The sequence below is a fragment of the Pleurodeles waltl genome, chromosome 2_2 (genome assembly GCF_031143425.1).
Source record: "Pleurodeles waltl isolate 20211129_DDA chromosome 2_2, aPleWal1.hap1.20221129, whole genome shotgun sequence".
Classification (NCBI taxonomy): Eukaryota; Metazoa; Chordata; class Amphibia; order Caudata; family Salamandridae; genus Pleurodeles; species Pleurodeles waltl.
Window position 1 is genome coordinate 1,120,548,399 of NC_090439.1, and position 20,040 is coordinate 1,120,568,438.

At 46.1% G+C, this 20,040-nt stretch overlaps 1 protein-coding gene across 2 annotated transcripts in view; it reads left to right on the forward strand.

The window, feature by feature from the left end:
• Positions 1-20,040, forward strand: part of FAM83H (family with sequence similarity 83 member H) — a 170,007-nt gene that overhangs the window by 81,799 nt on the left and 68,168 nt on the right. For both annotated transcript variants that reach the window (XM_069220934.1, XM_069220933.1), the window contains exon 2: positions 15,649-16,136. In XM_069220934.1, coding sequence (XP_069077035.1) covers positions 15,681-16,136 — 456 coding nt within the window. In that variant the 5' untranslated portion in view covers positions 15,649-15,680. The remainder of the gene's footprint in view (positions 1-15,648; positions 16,137-20,040) is intronic.

The window sequence follows — 20,040 nt, forward strand, 5'->3', positions numbered from 1 at the left end:
AATGCTTGCTTTTGGCAGTATGAATTTTGTCCTTTGACCGACAGGTTTGGCCGGCCAGTCGCTTAGATGACTATGGGTGCCAATTTTAGGACCTGACAGGGCTCGGGGTCATTTGTTCGGATCCTGGGTGTGTTGGGCAGAACTCTAGGAGGGCAGACGTTTCCCAGGGAGACAGACCTTGGCCCTGGGCGCGGGTGTAGAGTGTCAGTGAGTCAGTCACTGGTTCAAGGTAGGTATCACTTGATAGATACTTGACACTAGGGCGTAGACGGTGGCACTTGTTTACAAGCCAGCCGGGAACACTGGGTAGATATACCAGCTGGAATGTCACCTTCTCTGGTGGCTGTCCAAAAGTTCAACTTTTCTCCTCTGCTTTGTCTCTTTTCCTCATCTTGTCAGCGCTCCGCCTTTCTGTCTGCAATCTCTTTCCTAGTGTTACTTATCTCTGTTGCTGCCAGGTGGCCCCAGGCCGTGTGTGAAATCCAGTCCTGAATTCTTAGCCAAAATCACTTTGAATTTTTGGCCTGTAGTTTCCCCTGTCACTTTATAAATTATGGACTCCAGTTCCCAGCATGCAAAGCGATGTTGGCTGAAAGGACCACTGTGACGTGCAGCCAAGTCCCATCTTATTGTTTCTTCCTATCCTCGTCTCTCTCCTGCGGTCTTTTCTCTGTGTCGCTTTGTCTCTCTGTAGGTCCCTTATATCCCCCCCGATTCTCTTTCTCCTCCTCAATCCCCCTACCTTCCACTGAATTTCTCTCATTCTCTTTTCATTCCTTGTTTTGTGCTCATCCCCGATTCTTTATCATGCTGTTTTTAATGACCGTTCACTCTCTCTCCATCCCGTCTAGCTCCCTCCCACCTCGCCCAACCCCTCCTCTTTCACTCGCCTCCGCCCCTCTCACGCCAGTGACATCCCTCGTCACCACTCGATTTATTATTGTCTGTCTCTTTCCCCTCTGCCTGTCTCTCTTTTCACCCATCTCTCCTCTCATTTCCTCGTGTCTCTGGCACTGGGCCTCTTCCACCAGTTAGAGCCCGCCACAGTTTATTTCTTTTAATGTGCGTGTCTGCAGAACACACATCGACACCGGTAGAAAGTAGAGTACAATTGTAGCTCACATGACTGCAGATTAGATCCCTACTTCCAGCAGACTATACCATCTTTCCACCACTGACTTTGAACTCCCAATAGTTCTGTTATTCAGTGGTACTCAAGGTCCTCCTGCGACGCCCCAGGGTCAGATTTATCAAGTTTCCGAGGTCCCTGGATGGGTGGCTGATTCAACTCGAATTTCTGCTTTGGATTATGTGACTTGTAGTCCTGTTTACATCAGTACACAATTAGGACTACAGATCCCAGAACCCAAAGCAGAGACCGTGACCGGATAAAGTACCCTCACGTCGACTCGAGAAATGTCATAACTTCATAAAGCGCCTAGAGGTCAAATCATTGTCAAATGTTGAACTACAAAATCCTCCTCTACGTAAGTGCCCAGGAGCCTGCTTTGAGCACTCCAGGGCATATCATAGGCATATGGGGTAGGACTGGTGGGGCCCGCTACAATGGGGGTTTTGCTTTCACAGTTTTTACACGTCTGTCCTATTTCGCGGTGGCCAGCTACCAATGGTGCAGCAGGTGCAGTGGCACCAGAACCCAGGGGTGTGAGGGAACCGATGCACCCATATTGTGGGTTCCTTTTACTACCAGGCATACAATGCGGGCAGTACAAGCACAAGGCCCTTTCCAGCCTCCGAGGCGGACCCTGGGTGCCAGTAGACCGGCAGTGCCCAGGCGCGCCCAAGAGCTGCCGGGCGAGGAGGGGCAGCGCCGACTCATCCCTCAAGCACGCGCGGGCCAGGTGGAGGAGTTTACACAGACGTCCCGAGGCGGGGTGGGGAGTAGAGGGGGCGAAGGGGGCTGGTAGGAGAGAGGTCATAAATCTACTCCAGCCTCCTGTCCATTGTTAGCGTCCCACGGAATTCAGATCACCTTTACTCACCTAATCCACCCCCGGCGCCTTCACCCCCCCCCCCCCCTCCCCCATCCGGCGCGATCCCTTTGTGGAAACTTCCACTCGCCTCTTCTGTAAGGACAAGCCTGTAGAACGCAGTGCCCCCCAGATCAGTGCCAGTCCCCCAACACCCACAGCCTCCTCAGTTTTTTCACCCCTTCCTCTACAGGCCCATGTTATGGGGCTCGGTTTGTATATTCCGTGGGGTTAATGTGTGGACTGTAGGAAGCCATCTCTGTGAACAAAAAGTAAACTCCCAGCTCCCAGAGCAGCTGCAGAGCAATCAGTCTTCAAGGACAGACTGAGGAAGGAACACCTTCTGTGCAGTCACTTATGGCTGAGCAGGAAAGGAAGGGACAATGCATGGACGTCAATTCACCAAAATGCCAGGGGTAGCGGAAGTGACGTCACGCGCTGTTTCATCTTTACTTTCACTCTCACACACATATGTATGCACATATTCACTCATACACACACACACACTTTTACATAAGCACACTCTTACCCACAAGCACGCACACAACATACATTTAAAAGGGGTTTTTACTTACCTCAGCCACCAAGGAGGGTCATATTCCAGCTAACTGTACTCCATTTTTTATTACACTAATAGTGAATAATGTATCATTCACTATTAGTGTAATAAATAAAAACAGACAGAAAACAAGGAAAGTGGAGACCCAGGCAACGTCCATAAGGAGGAGCTGCCCCAGTGCTCTTGGCCCTGATTTTGCCACCTCCGAGGCCAGGGGTCGCAAAGCAGTGCCAGGGGCCTCGAGGAGCCAGCCAGGGGTCGCAGCTGCGACCCCTAAATGACCTCCATGGGACAATATGAGGCCGAGCTTTACAGCTGTCACCCAGGACTTGTCAACATGCTGTTTAGCACTCTTAAGGCTGCGGACCCAGAAGGGTGAGATGTCGGTGAGATGTGGCATAAAGCGTTTCGAGGCCTCCTCCTCAGGGGCAATTATAACTAGGGCTCCCTGTGTATATGGTATTTATGTTTTTTGTCATTTCCGTCTGTATTTATCCATATTTATTTTTTTTAAATAATTTTATCTGTATTTATCCATATTTATTTTTTTTAAATAATTTTATCTGTATTTATCCATATTTTTTTTAGGTTTTGTGAAAAAATAAGCGGAAGCTATTGTTTTTCGACATTTAACCAATAAATGTACACTCGTACACAAACACGTGACCGGTCTCAATGACATGACTGCCCGTAAATGACAAACCAACGTACTGGTGCCAAAACGTGTACATTCACGGTCGTTTAAGCATTATTAGGAAACTTTTCTCGACTCCCTCATTTATCAATCCGCACAGCTATTGGCCAGACAGTTATGACTGACAGAACTTAGAATCACTCAAAAAGCAACCTACTGTCCATTTTTATGCTTATTTAAAAATAAATACAGACTGAAAAATAGTTTTCTCTCTGTATTTATCTGTAGAAAGTACTAAAAACAGAAAACTGTGAGCCTTGATTATAATACAACAGGCTCTATGGCAGCCATGTCGGTAACAGTTGTATTTGTTTTTCGGTGATTGCAGCCCTTGTGACTAAAGACATATGTTTGGGGTATACATCAAGGGGGACTGTCTTGAACATATCCTCAGATGGTTTATTTATGCCCCAAGTAGACAGGAGGTGTGGTTTTCAATGAGCTGCTCGGCCCAGTCCTTTGCTGTAAATGTTGGTGGCCACCAGGATACAGATGGTTAGTACTGGAAGTCCAGTGAATTTCTTGACATGGGACAGGGTGTCTGAAGTATCAGTGCCCTTGTTAGTTCCGGGCTGTGACAGCACACCTGTCAAACATGGTCTATTGCTAACAATATACATAAAGTTGGCTTTAGGTCTGCTCCTTTCAGCCATTGGTTTCTTTGACCACCCTCTTTCATTTACTTGAGAGTTTATCAATCACCTCTTGAGTCATTTCTCGCCTAACACTATAGGCTGTTTGGGAATATCTTTCCGTCTCCACTCAAGTTCTTGCACTGTACTGCACATGGGACTCCTTGTCAACTATAGCAGTGGTTCCCAACCTGTGGTCCGGGGACTCCTGGGGGTCCACGAAGCCTCCTCAGGGGGTCCGTGACTGCAGAGAAAATTAAATAACATTAACAGATTAGGACCCCAGCTTTAAGTAGGGGGTGCCCGGATTCTAATAATGATTTAGCGGGGGTCCCCGGGTTCCAGTATTGATAAAGCGGGGGTCCACAGAAGTCAATAGGTTGGGAACCACTGAACTATAGCATTCTCTGCTCCTGCTGGTTTCCATGTGTTGTGTGGTGAAATGCTAAAGCCACTTGCTTCCTTTAGTACATTACACCCAGGTCTGTTGGCTTTGCTAATGCTTAATAGCTTATCTGTAGCGTTAGGTGTCCTTTCTGTCAGGCTGCCCTACAGCAGGCCTCAAACTATTCGGTCTGTTCACACTCATCTATAGCTGTCCATGGGGCTTCCTTTTCTGTCAGTCTGTGTATGACTTCATATACATCTAGCTAGTGCTTAATTTGTGCTGGTAATTGCATATAGTGGGCACCGGCACTAATCTTTGGGAACAAAGACTTATTTTTCATCATCATCAGACTTTGCTGCAAAGTCTGAGGGAGAAAGGCAAAAACAGTAGAAAGGAGGAAAAAAAGGAATGTTGGAGAGAGTGACAGGAAATATAGGACTGTGGAAGAAAAGGAATGAAATTAAATCAAGACAAAGAATCCTTGCTATTCGGCAGCCCCAACATTCTGAATGGAGAGCTCTGAAGAGAAAGTTTGGGCGCCTTCAATTTAAATTTTTACAAATTAAGCACTGGAAACGTCCCTTGTCCAACAAGTTTCCAACCAAGCTTGGATTTAAAAGTAAGATTGCAAGACACTGAATTACATAGGAGGCACGTGCCCCAAAGACGCAGACATCATGATCTACCTGTGCCCTTCTCCACAAGTCAAGATCAACTCCTCCCTCACTGAAAGTGACTCACCGTAGTGTCACTGGATCTCTACGTCATCAGGAGGAATCACCCAGATATCCATTGCACAGGCGGTGACCCAGCGCATGGAGGAGTCTTGGACAGGTGCCCAGAGTTGGGAAAGTGGGTCATAAGATGTGACACTTGGTGTGTTTTTCTTGGATCTCTCCATCTTGCCCTCCAGCGACCCACCTGCCTCTCCCGGTTACCTGGTTCACAAGTGGGCATGGCCTGATTTAATTCCCATCACGCCTCTCTGTGGGGTGAGCACACCAGCTCCCCTCCTTGAAAGCATGGACCAGTCTGATCTGCATGCACACAACCGGCTTCCGCTGATGTAGGGGGTCGTCCAACAAATTCTGGAACCAGAAGATCAGGGTTTGAGAAACCTGAGACCACCACAGTGGAGAGAGTTGGTAGAGTCAAGAATTGGTAAAGGCAGTCTGAGAAGTCAAAAGCGACAACTCCCAACAATGTCAGCTGAGTGAGGAATCTAAGCCAGGAGGCAAGAGTACATTTGGAGGACTCAGACCCCACTGGAAGCTTGTATACAGGTACAGTCGGGAACAGTACAAGTCGAAGAGTAGTTAAATAAAAAAGTGGACAGAGCTGAGTAACACTTCAATTGGGATTCCTATGTAGACAGAAAGTCCAGGTTTGACAGAAAAATATCTCTTTATTCTTTCAATTTCTCCTGGGATTTCTCCAGGAGGGATCGTAGTGTAAAAGAAAGCAGCCAACACGTGTTTCGCCCCCTCAAGACTCGCAGGTCTGGGGCTTTCTCAAGGCAATTGATGCTAAGTGGAGATCCTAATAACAAAACTGTAACGTCTATGCCAGTTTCTTAAGTAAATAAATTAAGATAACTCTGGGACCTTGCACCCCTTGCTTCCTATTGTAAAATACCGAGTTAGGTATAATCAGGACTAAGAAGTAAGGAGGTGTCGAGAACCGATCCCACCACAATCAATAGTAAAAGTCCAGTGAAGAACAGGATAACAGAGTGATACAGAAAAAAACAGAAAAACAGGATCTCAGAACTAAAGTCTATGAGAGCATGGGAGAATGGGGGAATCGATAGGGTCTGAAGAATGCAGTCACTGACAGTTGTGGTGCAGTCACTAAATTGAAGATCGGGTTTAGAGGAGCCGAAACCTGCCAGAACCGGGGTTCAAATAGATACCGTCAACAATGCGTCTAAGAACCGGACCCTCCCAGAAGTGTTACCACAGACTAATGGACGTCTCAAGCTACAATAAATCACAGCCGCCCCAATCTGAGTTAAGGCTCAGTAAAGAACAATCCAAGCCTGAGATGCTAAACCCAAAACATGATGTTTGTTTATTGGAAAACAAAGTTCTTTGCCGACAGCCCTGCCCTTTTGAAGGACATCACCAGTGAGAAGTCTATAAAGTGTATTTAACTACCTACTCAGGACCCAGGCTGAGTGTGGGTGCTTAAGGCTTTCCTGCAGGTGCCAGGTGTAGTCGCAAGTTTCCAAAACTGTACTATTTTACAGGTTGACTTAAGTGATTAAAATTACGCAAATCGTCATCATAACTTATTGTTATTGTTTTAAAGGTGCACTGTTCACTACTCTTAGCCAACACTTTCTTCACCTCAGATTTTTTAAATGTTTTTTTCAAGTCGACAAAATAACCATATTTGAAGGACAATAGTGCGTATTGCAGACTCACAAACTTCATTGCGTGTCTATTCCTTTTAAAATCCATTGTATATTTCAAAACAACAATGGACACCTGCAATTATGCATTCTTTCTCAATATCAAACTGTCATGTTGAAGCAAAACTAAAAATACACACTTAATTACAGCAAGGGGAAGACCAGTGAAGGAAATTAAAAGTAGGAAGAACTTGAGACAATGTAGAAAATGTCAGGCTCCTGGGCGTCATGTGACTAATATAATAGACATCAAGAAAGGACTGGGCAGTCACCGCTCATTCTCTCAAGATGGCGCTGTGGCTTGGAAGGTCACAATTTAGAATAGATTATCACAGGAAAACGTCTAATTCTTCGCCTTTGAACCACTTTTAAATACTAAAGTCTGATCGCTGATGTTTTTCTTGCCTGTTCACCTGTGCTGGTCTTCTTTGTGCAGCTTGAAAAAGTGACACACTAAACGTAGTAAATATTCCTTCCCAGTTACCCCCTTGCTGTGTTTTTTTGGGAGCTAAGGGTTGTTTTCTGCCAGTACTTGTTACATTTTTTCAGGCTGGCGACGGAAACTTTCTGTCTGAACTGGTTTGTTTAGTGAGGTAAGGTGCGTGGCTGGAAATCTTTCCTGTTTTGCTGACCTGTTTTCAGTTTTCATTTTGGCAAAGAGTGTTGTGGTTACAGCTACTGGAATAAAATCTTAAAACAAGGAGAATATTTACAACGCCCTCTAAATGCAAACAAATCCCTGGCCTACAGTTCTTGCTGCCTGCAATTTACTGTGTGGTTACAATTCTAAGTTTGAAAAAAATGTCCCTCAGAAGAATGTTATTTTCCTGATTTGTAGAGTAATAAATTATGTGGCAGAAGATGGCCAAATTATGCGGCAGGATTGAGTAAATTATGCTGCAAGAAAAGGGAAATTATGGGGCATACCGTGGCACATTTTGCAATAGTATTATTTCATTACTTCATCTTTTTTTAAAGTAGTAACACTGTCTGGCTATTAGTACCATTTTAACACCCAAGTATAGCAATAAGCAACAGAAAGGTGGCCAGTTCAGCTTTGAAAGGGCCTTCCACTGTACTGCAACATGTGTTGCTGCATTTTTAGTAACTATTGAACCATTTGAGCTAGAAGCAAATTTTTTGGTTAAAATCTTCAGATTCTGCAGCAAATTATGAATTATGTGGCAAATGTGGCAAATCTACAATTGTGCGAAAATTGTTGCGGCCGCACAATCGCATAATTCCAGTGGTCCTGGCGATAATACTTTCAGAACATGAGACTCACTGAGGGTTTAGTGTGCTCAACTGAAAGGGGAGAACCTAAAAAAACAAACGCGGGTGCCTGTGTCAGCCTTTAAACCCATCCTGCAAAACAAGGTGCCGCTTGACATGTGTGTGCAAATACATGTTACATTCACTGCCCGTTGCTGCGTGGGTACAGCAGTGAGCAGGGTGATGTCACGCATACACAGACGAGAGGTGGGCGCCATGCACAGCGCCCAGATTCCTCACTTTCAGCTTACTATCAGCTAGAGGTGGGCGAGCTCGAGAACTAACAAACGAGCTGTCCCTGTAAAACCATCAGCCACTGCACCAGCTGAACTCCCAACCCCTTTCACTTGGGACTGCCCGGCCTGTTGGCTCCTTCCATTCAGCGCTTGTAGCTTAAAGGGTGCTGGGAAGGCGCCTGTCTGGCTCACGCGAGAGCTGACCAGGCTCTGTCTCTGTAAGGTGCCAGGGAACGCTGAGCTGCAGGCTTGACTGTCTGTGGGGGTCCTGCAGACACACAGAGGAGATGTGGGGATACTGCTGACGTTTGGTTATGTTAACCCAGGTCGTGGGCCTCCTCGGAGACACGATAACTCGTAGATCTACGAGAAACAAACACCAGGATTATTACAACAATGGAATTCTGGAGCCCCCCGGAGACAGTGGCGTGGTAGAGTGCCAATAATGGCTGGGATGGGCCTTCTGCTCCAACAGGGTGCATCTGTCCCATCCTCGTTTAATTGACAACATCCTACCCCCAGTGGGAGGACTGCTCTATTAGCCTCAGAGTCCTGATGGCTGGTGCTGTGGTGCTCGTTAAAGGCCCACCTGCTATAGGCCCTCGCTTGACGCTTGGACTTAAAACCGGGGCAGAGGGCCATTAACAACCATTTGAGCCCTCGGCCGTGGGCTGTACTGCTATAGTACCAGAATCTATTGGTTGGACCGTCTTCTGATGGCTTAGCTGTGTCATGAGCCAGGGAGGAAACCAGTTTCAGAGAGCAGTGCCTTTCACCTCCAGTGTTTTTCCCAAACTAGGACAGGATCTGTAGAAAGCAAATTTTCATGTTTTTCTGACCTGAAATAGTGAGGAAAGGAGGGTTATGGAATTATGATTAGCACTCAATATGTTGGGTGAGTATCTCGAACACCCTATGCAAAATACAACACAAAATGGGTCTTTTGTTTATAAATATGTGTCAAATAGTGGGCCAGGACCTCAGACACAATATTTGAATAAAGGATGAAAAACTGAGTGGAATTACCGGGATTTAAACTTCTTTGAACATGAGGTTGAACACAGATCCCTGGACGGGGTGCATTAGCTCACTGACCCACCAGGACCGGTTATAACATTGGCACTTCCCCACCTTATGTAACTGACAGCACCGTTCTTGGTCCATGCCTCTGCCTGTGTTAGTCTTCATGAGACTAGTCATTTAGGCACAGTCTCATCTTCCACTTGGGGTGTGATATGCTGTCTTGGTGAGAGGATGGAGCCGGTCATTAAAGGTTAAAAGGTCAGGGTGGTGAGTGGTGACTACATCTGACCCACAGACTGCAGCACACATTATAAACGGGGCTCCCAGCTTTCCATTTTTACTGATTTTTACAGATAAATACTAACAGAAAACCTTCTGTTTTTTCTGTTTTTACTTGTGGGGAAAACGGAAACTAAGGCCCTCATTATGAACTTGGCGGTCGAGACCACCATTCCGGCGGCAGCGGAGATGTCCGCCACTGGTATGGCGGTCTTGAACGCCACATAATGAACATAGTGGGGACCACCACAGGGTGCCCTTCACCACCGCCAGGCTACCGCCAACAGGCAACCTGACGATAGTGGAATTCTTGATCCGACAGGGCAGCGCTGCAAGCAGCGGATAAAGAACCCTTGTTCCGCCAGCCATTCCCTGGCAGTTTCACCCGCCAGAAAAAGGCTGGCGAAAGGGGTGCTCCAGTGCCCCTGCACTTAGCATGGGCAGTGCAGGGGCCCCCGTGCACAGCCCCGTCGCGCAGGTCACTGTTTCTGTCCGCCGGCCCAGTGGAATGTTGTTTATACGGTCGGCGGGGTTTCAAGGGGGCTGGCGGTCTATATTTATAATGACACCCTTAATCTTCTTTTGAGTTATTCCCTGTGCTGCCCATCAGGACTGTCAGGCCAGCGGAGTCCTGAAGTGACAGACGGGGAAAGGGGGTTTAAAAAGGGCCACAGGTTTTCTAATGATGCATTAATCAGCTGCTGATGTGCAGATGTTTAAACTGCAATGTTAATATTTTCATATGAGCGTTTTGCGTACGAGTGATGCTTCGGATATGCCTTCTTATAGCACCGATACCCATCAGGCGTCCAAGTGCGAGTGTACCCTTATTACTTAAATAAAAGTAGAAATATGCTAGCTGCAGGTTTACTATTTCACAAAATAAATATGGATAGATGGGGATAAAACAAGTAAAAAAATAAATATGGATTACAAACTGAAAAGTTAAAAAAAATTAAACACCGTAAAACCAGGAGCCCTAATCATGATACAGAATAAATTGAATTTCTGAGGTTCCCTCTTTGAGACTAATAACTGACTACCTTGAAGATTGACTCTAGAGACTTTTGGAAAGGTAGGAATCTTGGTGAGAGGCTTGAGGTGCCTCATTAAAAAAATATAACTTGTGTCCGCGAACCCTTTAATAAAAATGTTAATCTCGGCCTCAAAGTGTAGCTACTGTATTCAGACAAGCTACTGTGGGTGGTTGAGCGCTCTAGACTGCAAGCCAAACACCCTGTGAGAGAACCCTCTAGGCGCTACAACCTATTTATATTCTGAAGGCGTGTGCCGATTCTGTGCTTCACTTACTTACAAATAAATATTAGAACATTGGATTGATGGGGGCTCCATTGAAGACAGTGGAGGGGCTCAGGGCAGTTATGGCTGGTACAGACCTTTGGCTCAGTTTTCCAATGATTGCCTTTCTGTTTCTCTCTATTGGATTTAAAAACTTCCTCTCTCAGTGGGTGGACGCCTGTGACCGCATTCTATCCATTCTGCCTGCATGTTGGGCCTATTACTCAGGTTCAAGGCCTTCAACACCGTTAATGCCCTTGGTGGCAGTCTATAATTTTGTATTAGTACATGAAGGTGAATTATTGGTCTTCGAGAAACCCTGTGTCCTCGTCACTGCAACCAAAGATTAAATACCCCGATGGGTGTTTAGATATCAATCCCCACCACCTCTGGTGACTAGTGTCCCACTGCTGGTAGTTGTTGGTGTGCATTCAATCCATTGCCCTCCGCAGCTGCGCGGACACATCACACAAGACCTCTAGTTTGGGATTTAGCGGGAAGTAGTTAGAGCCAGGGGCAGTTCCCGGGAGAGCAATTGATGTGTCTAGCCTAGAAAGTGCATCTTGGGGTGCTGCACGACTTCCATCTTCTACTGGGGCGCAGTCAAAATGCCTGTGCCTTCCACTAGGGTTCAGTCTCCCCACACCTTCCACTAGGAGTCAGTCTCCCCACACCTTCCACTAGGGGTCAGTCTCCCCACACTTTCCACTAGGGTTCAGTCTCCCCACACCTTCCACTAGAGTTCAATCTCCCTACACCTTCCACTAGGGGTCAGTCTCCCCACACTTTCCACTAGGGGTCAGTCTCCCCACACTTTCCACTAGGGTTCAATCTCCCCACACCTTCCACTAGGGGTCAGTCTCCCCACACCTTCCACTAGAGTTCAATCTCACCACACTTTCCACTACGGTTCAATCTCCCCAGACATTCCTCTAGGGTTCAATCTCCCCACACATTCCGCTAGGGTTCAAACTACCCACACCTTCCACTGAGGTTCAATCTCCCCACACTTTCCACTAGGGTTCAGTCTCCCCACACCTTCCACTGGGGTTCAGTCTCCCACAATTTTCACTAGGGTTCAGTCTCCCCACACATGCCCCTAGGGTTCAATGTCCCACCACCTTCCTCCAGGGTCCAATCTCCTCACACTCCACACTAGAGTTCAATCTCCCCACTTCCAGTGTTCTGTGGTTATTAAAGAAGGCCACACTCATCGAACGTGGCTGCACGCTCCTAGGGCCTTCTACGCGGGGTGAGACCAAAGGGTCTGTCTGTAAAAGTCAATGTCATCGTTAGTGGGACCGTAAATGAACAGTGACGTCTGTCACAGCCTCTCTCTTTGAGGTTCTTCCTTGAAAACACTTTTGGCCTCAGGGAGCTAGGTTACGTACATAGTAACTGACGCGTTTATGGTAATAGGTGGATGTTTACTGCACCTGCGTAGGCACAATCTCCCCTGGAGCCCATTGTATGCAAGAGACAATAATTAAAGCGTGATGACAACAGCCAACTATTGAGAGTGACAAATATGTGAATTACTTCAAAAGTGCCGTGGGTAAAATGTATGCAAAGCGCACACATTCCTCGATAGTTCAAGATGTTTACAGATATATATATACCTAAGTCTACCATGTTTGTTTCACATCCGGCTTGCAGGGTAGAAGTGATATCTTTTTGTGTTTAGACCAACCAGAGCGCTGAAGATGTGGATAGAATGAAGACACAGGAGGCTCCATGTATCTATGTGTTTATGTGAGATCATAACTCACCTGTAATATTTTATTACAGTGTAGTAGTGACATCTGCATTTGTTGTCACCAGCAATGTGAACAGCTGCTTACTGAAAAGAAAACTTAATCGTCAGTTGAACAATTAATGGGAAACACATGTTTCAGCTTTGCAGATCCATTTTTTCTAAAACTTCTGCCCGGAAATTTGCAATAATCAACTGTTTATGGCATAATGTTTATTTAACTGTTCAATTCAGGGGCAGGAATCTGTTTGCGTATTACCCACCTGTTCTAAGAGGCAAAAGTAGCTTTAATTCTGGCTTGCATTCAACTGCTTAAGAGTTGGTGTTTGCAATAAATTACAAGGTGGTTATTGTTTATTTCCGCATGTATTATATTTTATGTGTAGCCAGGTGATTTTGGTTAGAAGGATCAGAATACCAAGAATTTAAAATACCCTCACTTAGTACAAAAAAAGGATCCCGCAGAGGTCTCTGACCTTATAATAGAGGGTTCATAAAATGCACTATAAGGTGCACTTTATCCCATGTTTTTAGCTTTTCACACAGCATCAAACATGAGGCCTTGGATTTACTTCAAAGTGCTTCGTGGCCATTGAGATGGGTCACAGATGCATTTAGGCACGATGGGGGGAATCAATGGTCATAAATAAATGCTGAAATGAGTTTAGAAAGTGTAAAGTCTGCTGAGTAGGCAAGAAAGACCCCAGTTTCCTATCTTCAGGGGTAAATACCAGTTTTCTGTTTCCAGGGGTAAATCCCAGTTTCATGTCTCCAGGGGTCGTTTCTGGTTTCCTGTCTCCAGGGGTTTATCCCAGTTTCCTATCTCCAGGGGTAGTATCCGGTTTCCTGCCTGCTGTCTCCAAAGGTAGATCCCATTTTCCTCTACTCAGTGGCAGTGGCCTCTCTCCAGGAATAATTCCAGTTTCCTATTTCTATGGGTAGTTTCCATTTTTCTGTCTCCACAGTTAGATCCCAGTTTCCCGCCGTCAGGAGTAATTTGTAGTTTCCTGTCTCCAGGGTGTAGTTCCCAGTTTCCTGTCTCCAGAGATAATTTGTAGTTTCCTGTCACCAAATTAGACCCCAGTTTCCTGTGTCTGGTGGTAGTTTCTTGACTCCAGGGGTAAAACCCAGTATCCTATCTCCAGGGTTAATTATGTGCTTCCTGTCTCCAGGGGTAGATCCCAGTTTCTTGTGTTTGGTGGTACTTTTCTGTCTCTGGGGGGTAGATCCCAGTTTCTTGTGTTTGGTGGTACTTTTCTGTCTCTGGGGGGTAGATCCCAGTTTCTTGTGTTTGGTGGTACTTTTCTGTCTCTGGGGGGTAGATCCCAGTTTCTTGTGTTTGGTGGTACTTTCCTGTCTCCAGGGGTAGATCCCAGTTTCTTGTGTTTGGTGGTACTTTTCTGTCTCTGGGGGTAGATCCCAGTTTCTTGTGTTTGGTGGTACTTTTCTGTCTCTGGGGGGTAGATCCCAGTTTCCTATCTTCAGGGGTAGTTTACATTTTCTGTCTCTAGGGGTAGATCCCAGTTTCCTTTGTCCTGTAGTAGTTCCCTGTCTTCTGCGGCAGACCCCAGTTTCCTGTGTCTGGTGGTAGTTTCCTATCTCCGGGGGTAGATCCCAGTTTCCTGTGTCTGGTGGTAGTTTCCTATCTCCGGGGGTAGATCCCAGTTTCCTGTGTCTGGTGGTAGTTTCCTGTCTCCAGGGGTAGAACCCAGTTCCTTATCTCCAGGGATAATTGTGCTGCCTGTCTCCAGAGGTAGATCCCGGTGTCTTGTGTTTGGTGGCAGTTTTCTGTCTCTAGGGGGGTAGATCCCAGTTTCCTATCTCCAGGGGTAGTTTCCATTTCCTGTCTCCAGGGGTAGATCCCAGGTTCCTGTGTCTGGTGCTAGTTTCCTGTCTCCAGAAGTAGATCCTAATTTCCTGTGCCATGTGGTAGTTTCCTGTCCCCAGTGGTAGATCCCAAATGAATGTCTCCAGGGATAGTTTCCATTTTCCTGTCTCCAATGGTACTTTCTAATTTCCTGTCCCCAAGAGTAGATCCCAGTTTCCTGTGTACGGAGGTACTTACCCATCTCCAGGGTAGATCCTGGTTTCCTGTGTACAGTGGTACTTTCCTGTTTCCAGGGGAAGATCCTACTTTCCTGTCTCTTGGGGTGGATCCCAGTTTCCGCTCTCCAGGGGTAGATCCCAGTTTCCTTTCTCTAGAGGCCTCGGCTCGCTGCGTCTTGCTGGATATATAAGACTTGTCCATGGTACAATGTTTTCCTTTCCCCCAGACCACAGATCTTCCATCTCCTCCCAAGCTGGTCTCCCACAGCCTCTCTCTCCTCTGGTCCCTGTGGGTTCATTGGTGAGTTCTAGTAAGATGTACCTCTGACAGACGAGCCGAGTATCTCTTCTTTGAGCATGTGGCTGTTGGCGCAAACCCACCGGCATCAAATGCCAGCCTAAGACTTCAAGGCTGGCACCGCCTCATGCTGGGACTTCAACCTTGATGGCGATGATGAACAAGCATTGTTTGGTGGTGCCTGTGTGCCACAAACAGCTTGCTTAGTAACCATTAGGTAACCAGTAACCTGTCTAGTTACCATTGGAAAACCAATAACCTGCCTGTTAACCATTGGCTAACCTACAACATGCCTATTTACCATTGGGTAACCGTTAACCTGCCTATTAACCAACCATTTGGTATTTCCAACTGGGTCACTGTGATAATAGCTAGAGGCTTTGCGTCATTAATAGTTCACTGTTCCATGTGACTAGCAATGCACAGCGTTGTGCAGAATATTGACCCTTACCAGCCTCACCTTCAATCTCCTTCCGTTTTTGTACGTCAGCTATTTTACTTGGCACATTTTACCTTGTTGCATGTGAGGTGACATTTTTAATGTCTTCTCAAACTTGCCAACAGGTCTTTGAAACTCCTTTATGGTGGGTGTCAAATCACAGGTAATTTGGTAGATATGTAAGGGAGCCCTGTCTTTTTACTGAATGTCCCCTACCAATCTTCGATAAGAGTGTAGGCCTTGGTTTCTGAGTATGAGTGTTGCTGTAGCGTTCTTTCGATGATAAAGTCTTAACAACTATCTCTTGTCTGTTTCCCCCTCTCCAGGTCCCACCTGTGTCCCGGTCTGCTGGTGAGCCATGGCGCGCCGGTCTCAGAGCTCCTCCCAGGGGGATAACCCCCTGGATCCGAACTATCTTCCACCGCATTACAAGGAGTATTACCGCATAGCCATCGACAAGCTGGCCGAGGAGGGGCCGGACAGCTATGCCGGCTTCATAACGGACGAGGGCCTTCCTGACTTCCTGTGTGACATAGAAGTGGATCACATCACAAAAAACTTGCAGAAACCTCAGTATGCATCACAGGACTCCTCTGTTGCGGACCCCTTGTACAACAGTGACATGGATGTGGACGGATCTTCGGGCACCTACTGGCCCATGCACTCGGACATGGCGGTCCCTGAACTGGACCTTGGCTGGCCAACAACCTATGGATTTCAGGGAACGGAGGTGACAACGCTCATCCACCCACCGCCGCCAGACAATCCCAGCATTAAGGAGGAGGCAAGGAAAATTATCCGATCTGCTCAACAGGTATGAAGGTTGACAGTGATAGTGGATTGCTTTTAGGACAGAGGAAAGTTCTGTGGAAGATTAGTTAAAAATAATTGGTGATCAGGGTGCAAATCCTTATACAGCTTGCTTCTTCCTAATCTCTACTATGAATGCCAACAATTTCAGGTCTATGAATTTACCAACTTATCTACCTCTCACATGACCTACCTTCTCCCCACAATGAGTCCAACAAGGTCATGCACTCATCTCGCTCCACTTTCCTTGAACTCTCTCTTCTTCACACGCCCATTTGGTATCACTCACTCAACCCTACTCACTCCTACTGAGGGCCGACAGTCTACCACCAGCTCACCTTTCGGCCCAGATTCCACATGTATTCCCAACATATGCAGTAATTTCTACCCATTTCCACATTGCTTGTTTCAGTACCTCCCACCTAGTTTCACCTACTCACTACTTCAGTTTCCAACCATATTGGCTAAACTCCATCCTGGACAAATCTGACCTTACTTTCCCCCGCCGTCCATTCCTCCACTCCCAAAGTACATTGTCTCCTGCCTACGTCGTACAGGGATAACAATACTGGACCTTCTCAGCACCAGTTCTTGTTCTGGATACCGTCTTCTCATAAAGATTGATGGCTGGGTACCTCTACGAGTCTACAGCCATATTGCCCTACCAGGCCTCACCAAACATAATCCACTAACCTAATTTGGCAATATCATTTCTCACTGTTTACCAGAAAGGTAGGCAGATACAAAAGATTTGGCCTCTTTGGGTTCACCATTGACTCATAAAAATATAAAGAAGGCCTCCTATAGAAATACAATCCAATTAGATCTGCTCCACGTGATTGCGATTGGTTGTGTAAACCAATAAAGTGTTGTTATTTATGCAGTGTAAACCTATCTAGAGAGAGATGGAGTTCTCAGGGGACTTGTGGCTGGCCGATGAGCTTCTCCTTGTCGAGGCAAATCTAGTGGGTAGCATCCTTGACCTGTGGAGTGAGGCTTTGTCTTATCCTAGGGGCATAGAAAGACAGAAGGCATGTCTCCAGATTTGTTTCCTTTTTGTATTTTCTTTGTTTCGTTCCTGCACATGACGTGTCTCTTTGTGTCTCATCAGTCAAATACTAGATTTTGAAGACAATGGTAGTTCTCAAGGGTGACCCGGAATGTTCTTTTAGGTAAAGTAATATCTAAGTGGGCATGAAATCTGATTCAGGGAGAGAAGACATTACTTTCTGCAGCCCTCAGAGATGGTTTCATTCTGTCTGGACTTTCATGGCACGATAATCTTTTGAAGTAGAGTGTCAGTGTCAAGAATGAAGAGTTTTTTCATGTTCTTGGAGAGAGGGTGAGTTGCTTTCTGTTTGACAATCGTTCCCTGATCAGATCTTCTCAAGTGTTTGGAAAGCGGTGGAATTCATTGTTGATCAATTTTGTGGCGATCAGCTGAGGTGGTGAGAGAGCTTCATCCAGGGCAGTTGTATATGTGGAGTACGCCCATGACAGAAAGAAAGTACTTTAGGTGATGGTAAAAAAGGAATTTGCACTGGTGCATATGCTAACTAGATTTAATTTAAATTATTCTGCCAGTAGTAGAATTATGACATGTTCATCAGGGATTCTTCGACTAAATGATTCTCAGAAACTGGCCAGATGTGTCCGTGTTAGATTGATATTGCCTAAAAGAGGCTTTCCAGCCATGTGATTGGCAACGTCTTCCAGTCAGCCTTAGTAAATCAAGTATGTTGGTCATCATCTGAAACGTTCTGGACACCCAGCTTCCGCAAGGGTCTGGAGTTCTTTATGCGATGGTCAGATGTGCTGCACGCCCACTCTTGGAAACTCCAGAGCGGGTGAAAGAAGGCCCCGGAGTGAACAGTGGTTGTACTTGTGATCTGTGTTTTCCATTCCCAAATCCTTACTGTGCACAGTTGAGGTCACTGTGGCTTGTTTTGCGGCATTTCAATAAATCATGTACCTCTATAACATTGTCCGGTTATGTGTGCAGTGCTTCACACTAGCATCCGCCCCATTCTAAGCCGTACCAAATTTACCAGCGATGGGAAATGAGGCACTTGAAGAGTGCATACCCAAGAAAGGAGGGCAACAACCCATAGTGTGTGAAAACCTTGAGAGTCAATGATCATTATTTCCAAAGAAAAATAAAATACAAAACCAAATAATTATAAAAATAAAATACATAAAGATGGTGTTGCTATGGTTCTGACCAGTAGTGTATGGGAGGCTGTGCAGTGAACATCTTTGAGAGGAAGTGGAGAGGAGTAGATGGTTGGCAGATTACAGGGATGATGGTGAGGGAAGGGTCTCAGGATCGTGTACATGTTGGCTACAAGGGTCACCCCCATTGCAAGAGGACCTGCGAGAGACTTATTGATGGAGATGGTTCTGAATGAGATGCAGTTTCTGGTCCTTTGGGAAGTACACTAGAGAGGGGGGGTGTTATTGCAAATCCTCACTGCAAAGCTCCAGAGAGCTTGTCTTCTGGTCTTCCATTTTGCTCTTGCTTTTCTCTTCATGACTTTGTGTGCTTCACTGGCCTCCAGGGACGGTGATTTGTTTTTTCATCTAGGTATGAAGGAGTGTTGGTGTTGCCTTGTAGACGGCAGAGGAGATCTTTAAAGGGGCCGTCCAGTGAATGATGTCAAAATAGGTATCCAAACCCAAGCAGACAAAGCAACATTCTAGAAGGCCTATTGTTAGTTATTATTACAGACACAGGACTAGATAACGAGAACTGTGTATTTTTAGGGTTGAGCCTGCGTAATATGCACTTGCGCATGCATATCACTTGCGAGACGATGTAGTAGTTAGAAAAAAGGGCTCGGAGCCGCGTCCATGTCACGTCAGTGTCTTTCATTGGTTCGTTGCCTTGCCTTTTAAAATCTGCTTGCTTTCATTAGTGGAAGGCACGCATACGTCATGCCTTTTCCCGTGGTTAGCCCTCCTCGAGCGCAGCAACCAAGTACTGAAAACATACGAGGCTCGCTGTTTTCCATCCGATTTGTGGACTACTTTTTCTCTTTTTTTCGCAGCGCGATCTTGCTTGGCAGAAGTCAAGCTCTTTGCATGACATCGACCCTGTTACTTAGTTAATTGCGCTTTTGCCGGTTATGTAGCTAATTGCACTTTTGCCGATAGGTTTCACTACGAGTGAACTGTAGCGGCGCAATAGCGCTCTTTTTTACCATTTAATGAGGCAAGAAAAGCCCAGTTGGGAGTTTACAACTGCTAATAGCTCTAGCTCTGAGAAATGCGAGACCCGTTGCATTGCAAATGCTTGTTTGTTAATTGAGTCTGCTCTTTAAGCTGTTATGGAGCTGTAGATTGTGCCAGTGGAGTTCTGTCGGTATTGAGGTGATGTGCGCTTTCCTCCTTTGGCTTTTGGTCAGTCGGTTCTGAACGATTTTAGAGCATGTACAGTTTTATTGTCGGAAGAAGAGTGACTTGTACCAGACACTCAGAGTTTTCATGGCAGTGTGAGTTCTCAGGAAGAGTTTGTTGTTGATAGTTTGTGGTTGAAGAAAGCTGTGGTTTGAGCTCGTTCTATTGTATGTTGTTTTATGTTGTTGTATGTCGGACAAACTCTTCTGGAGGCTGGGCTTGTTTGCAGCAGTTGGTGATGGGGATTAACTCTGCCGTGGTGGCGCCTAGTTTCAGGGAGGCACTTACTGGAGGGAGGCATTCTTTGGCCAGACAATGTCGCCATATTTTTAGGTCATGCCTCCTCGTCAGACTATTGTTTTTCAAAAAAAATATTCATAACCTAAAGGGGCTTTTGGTCAACGGGTTTCATCCATTGGTCTGGTAAATTGTCATTCACATTTTGCTTCTTCCCACTTGTAACATGCTGTAAAGGGCAGAGTCAGTCCAGTTTACCCATCGTCCACCTTCAC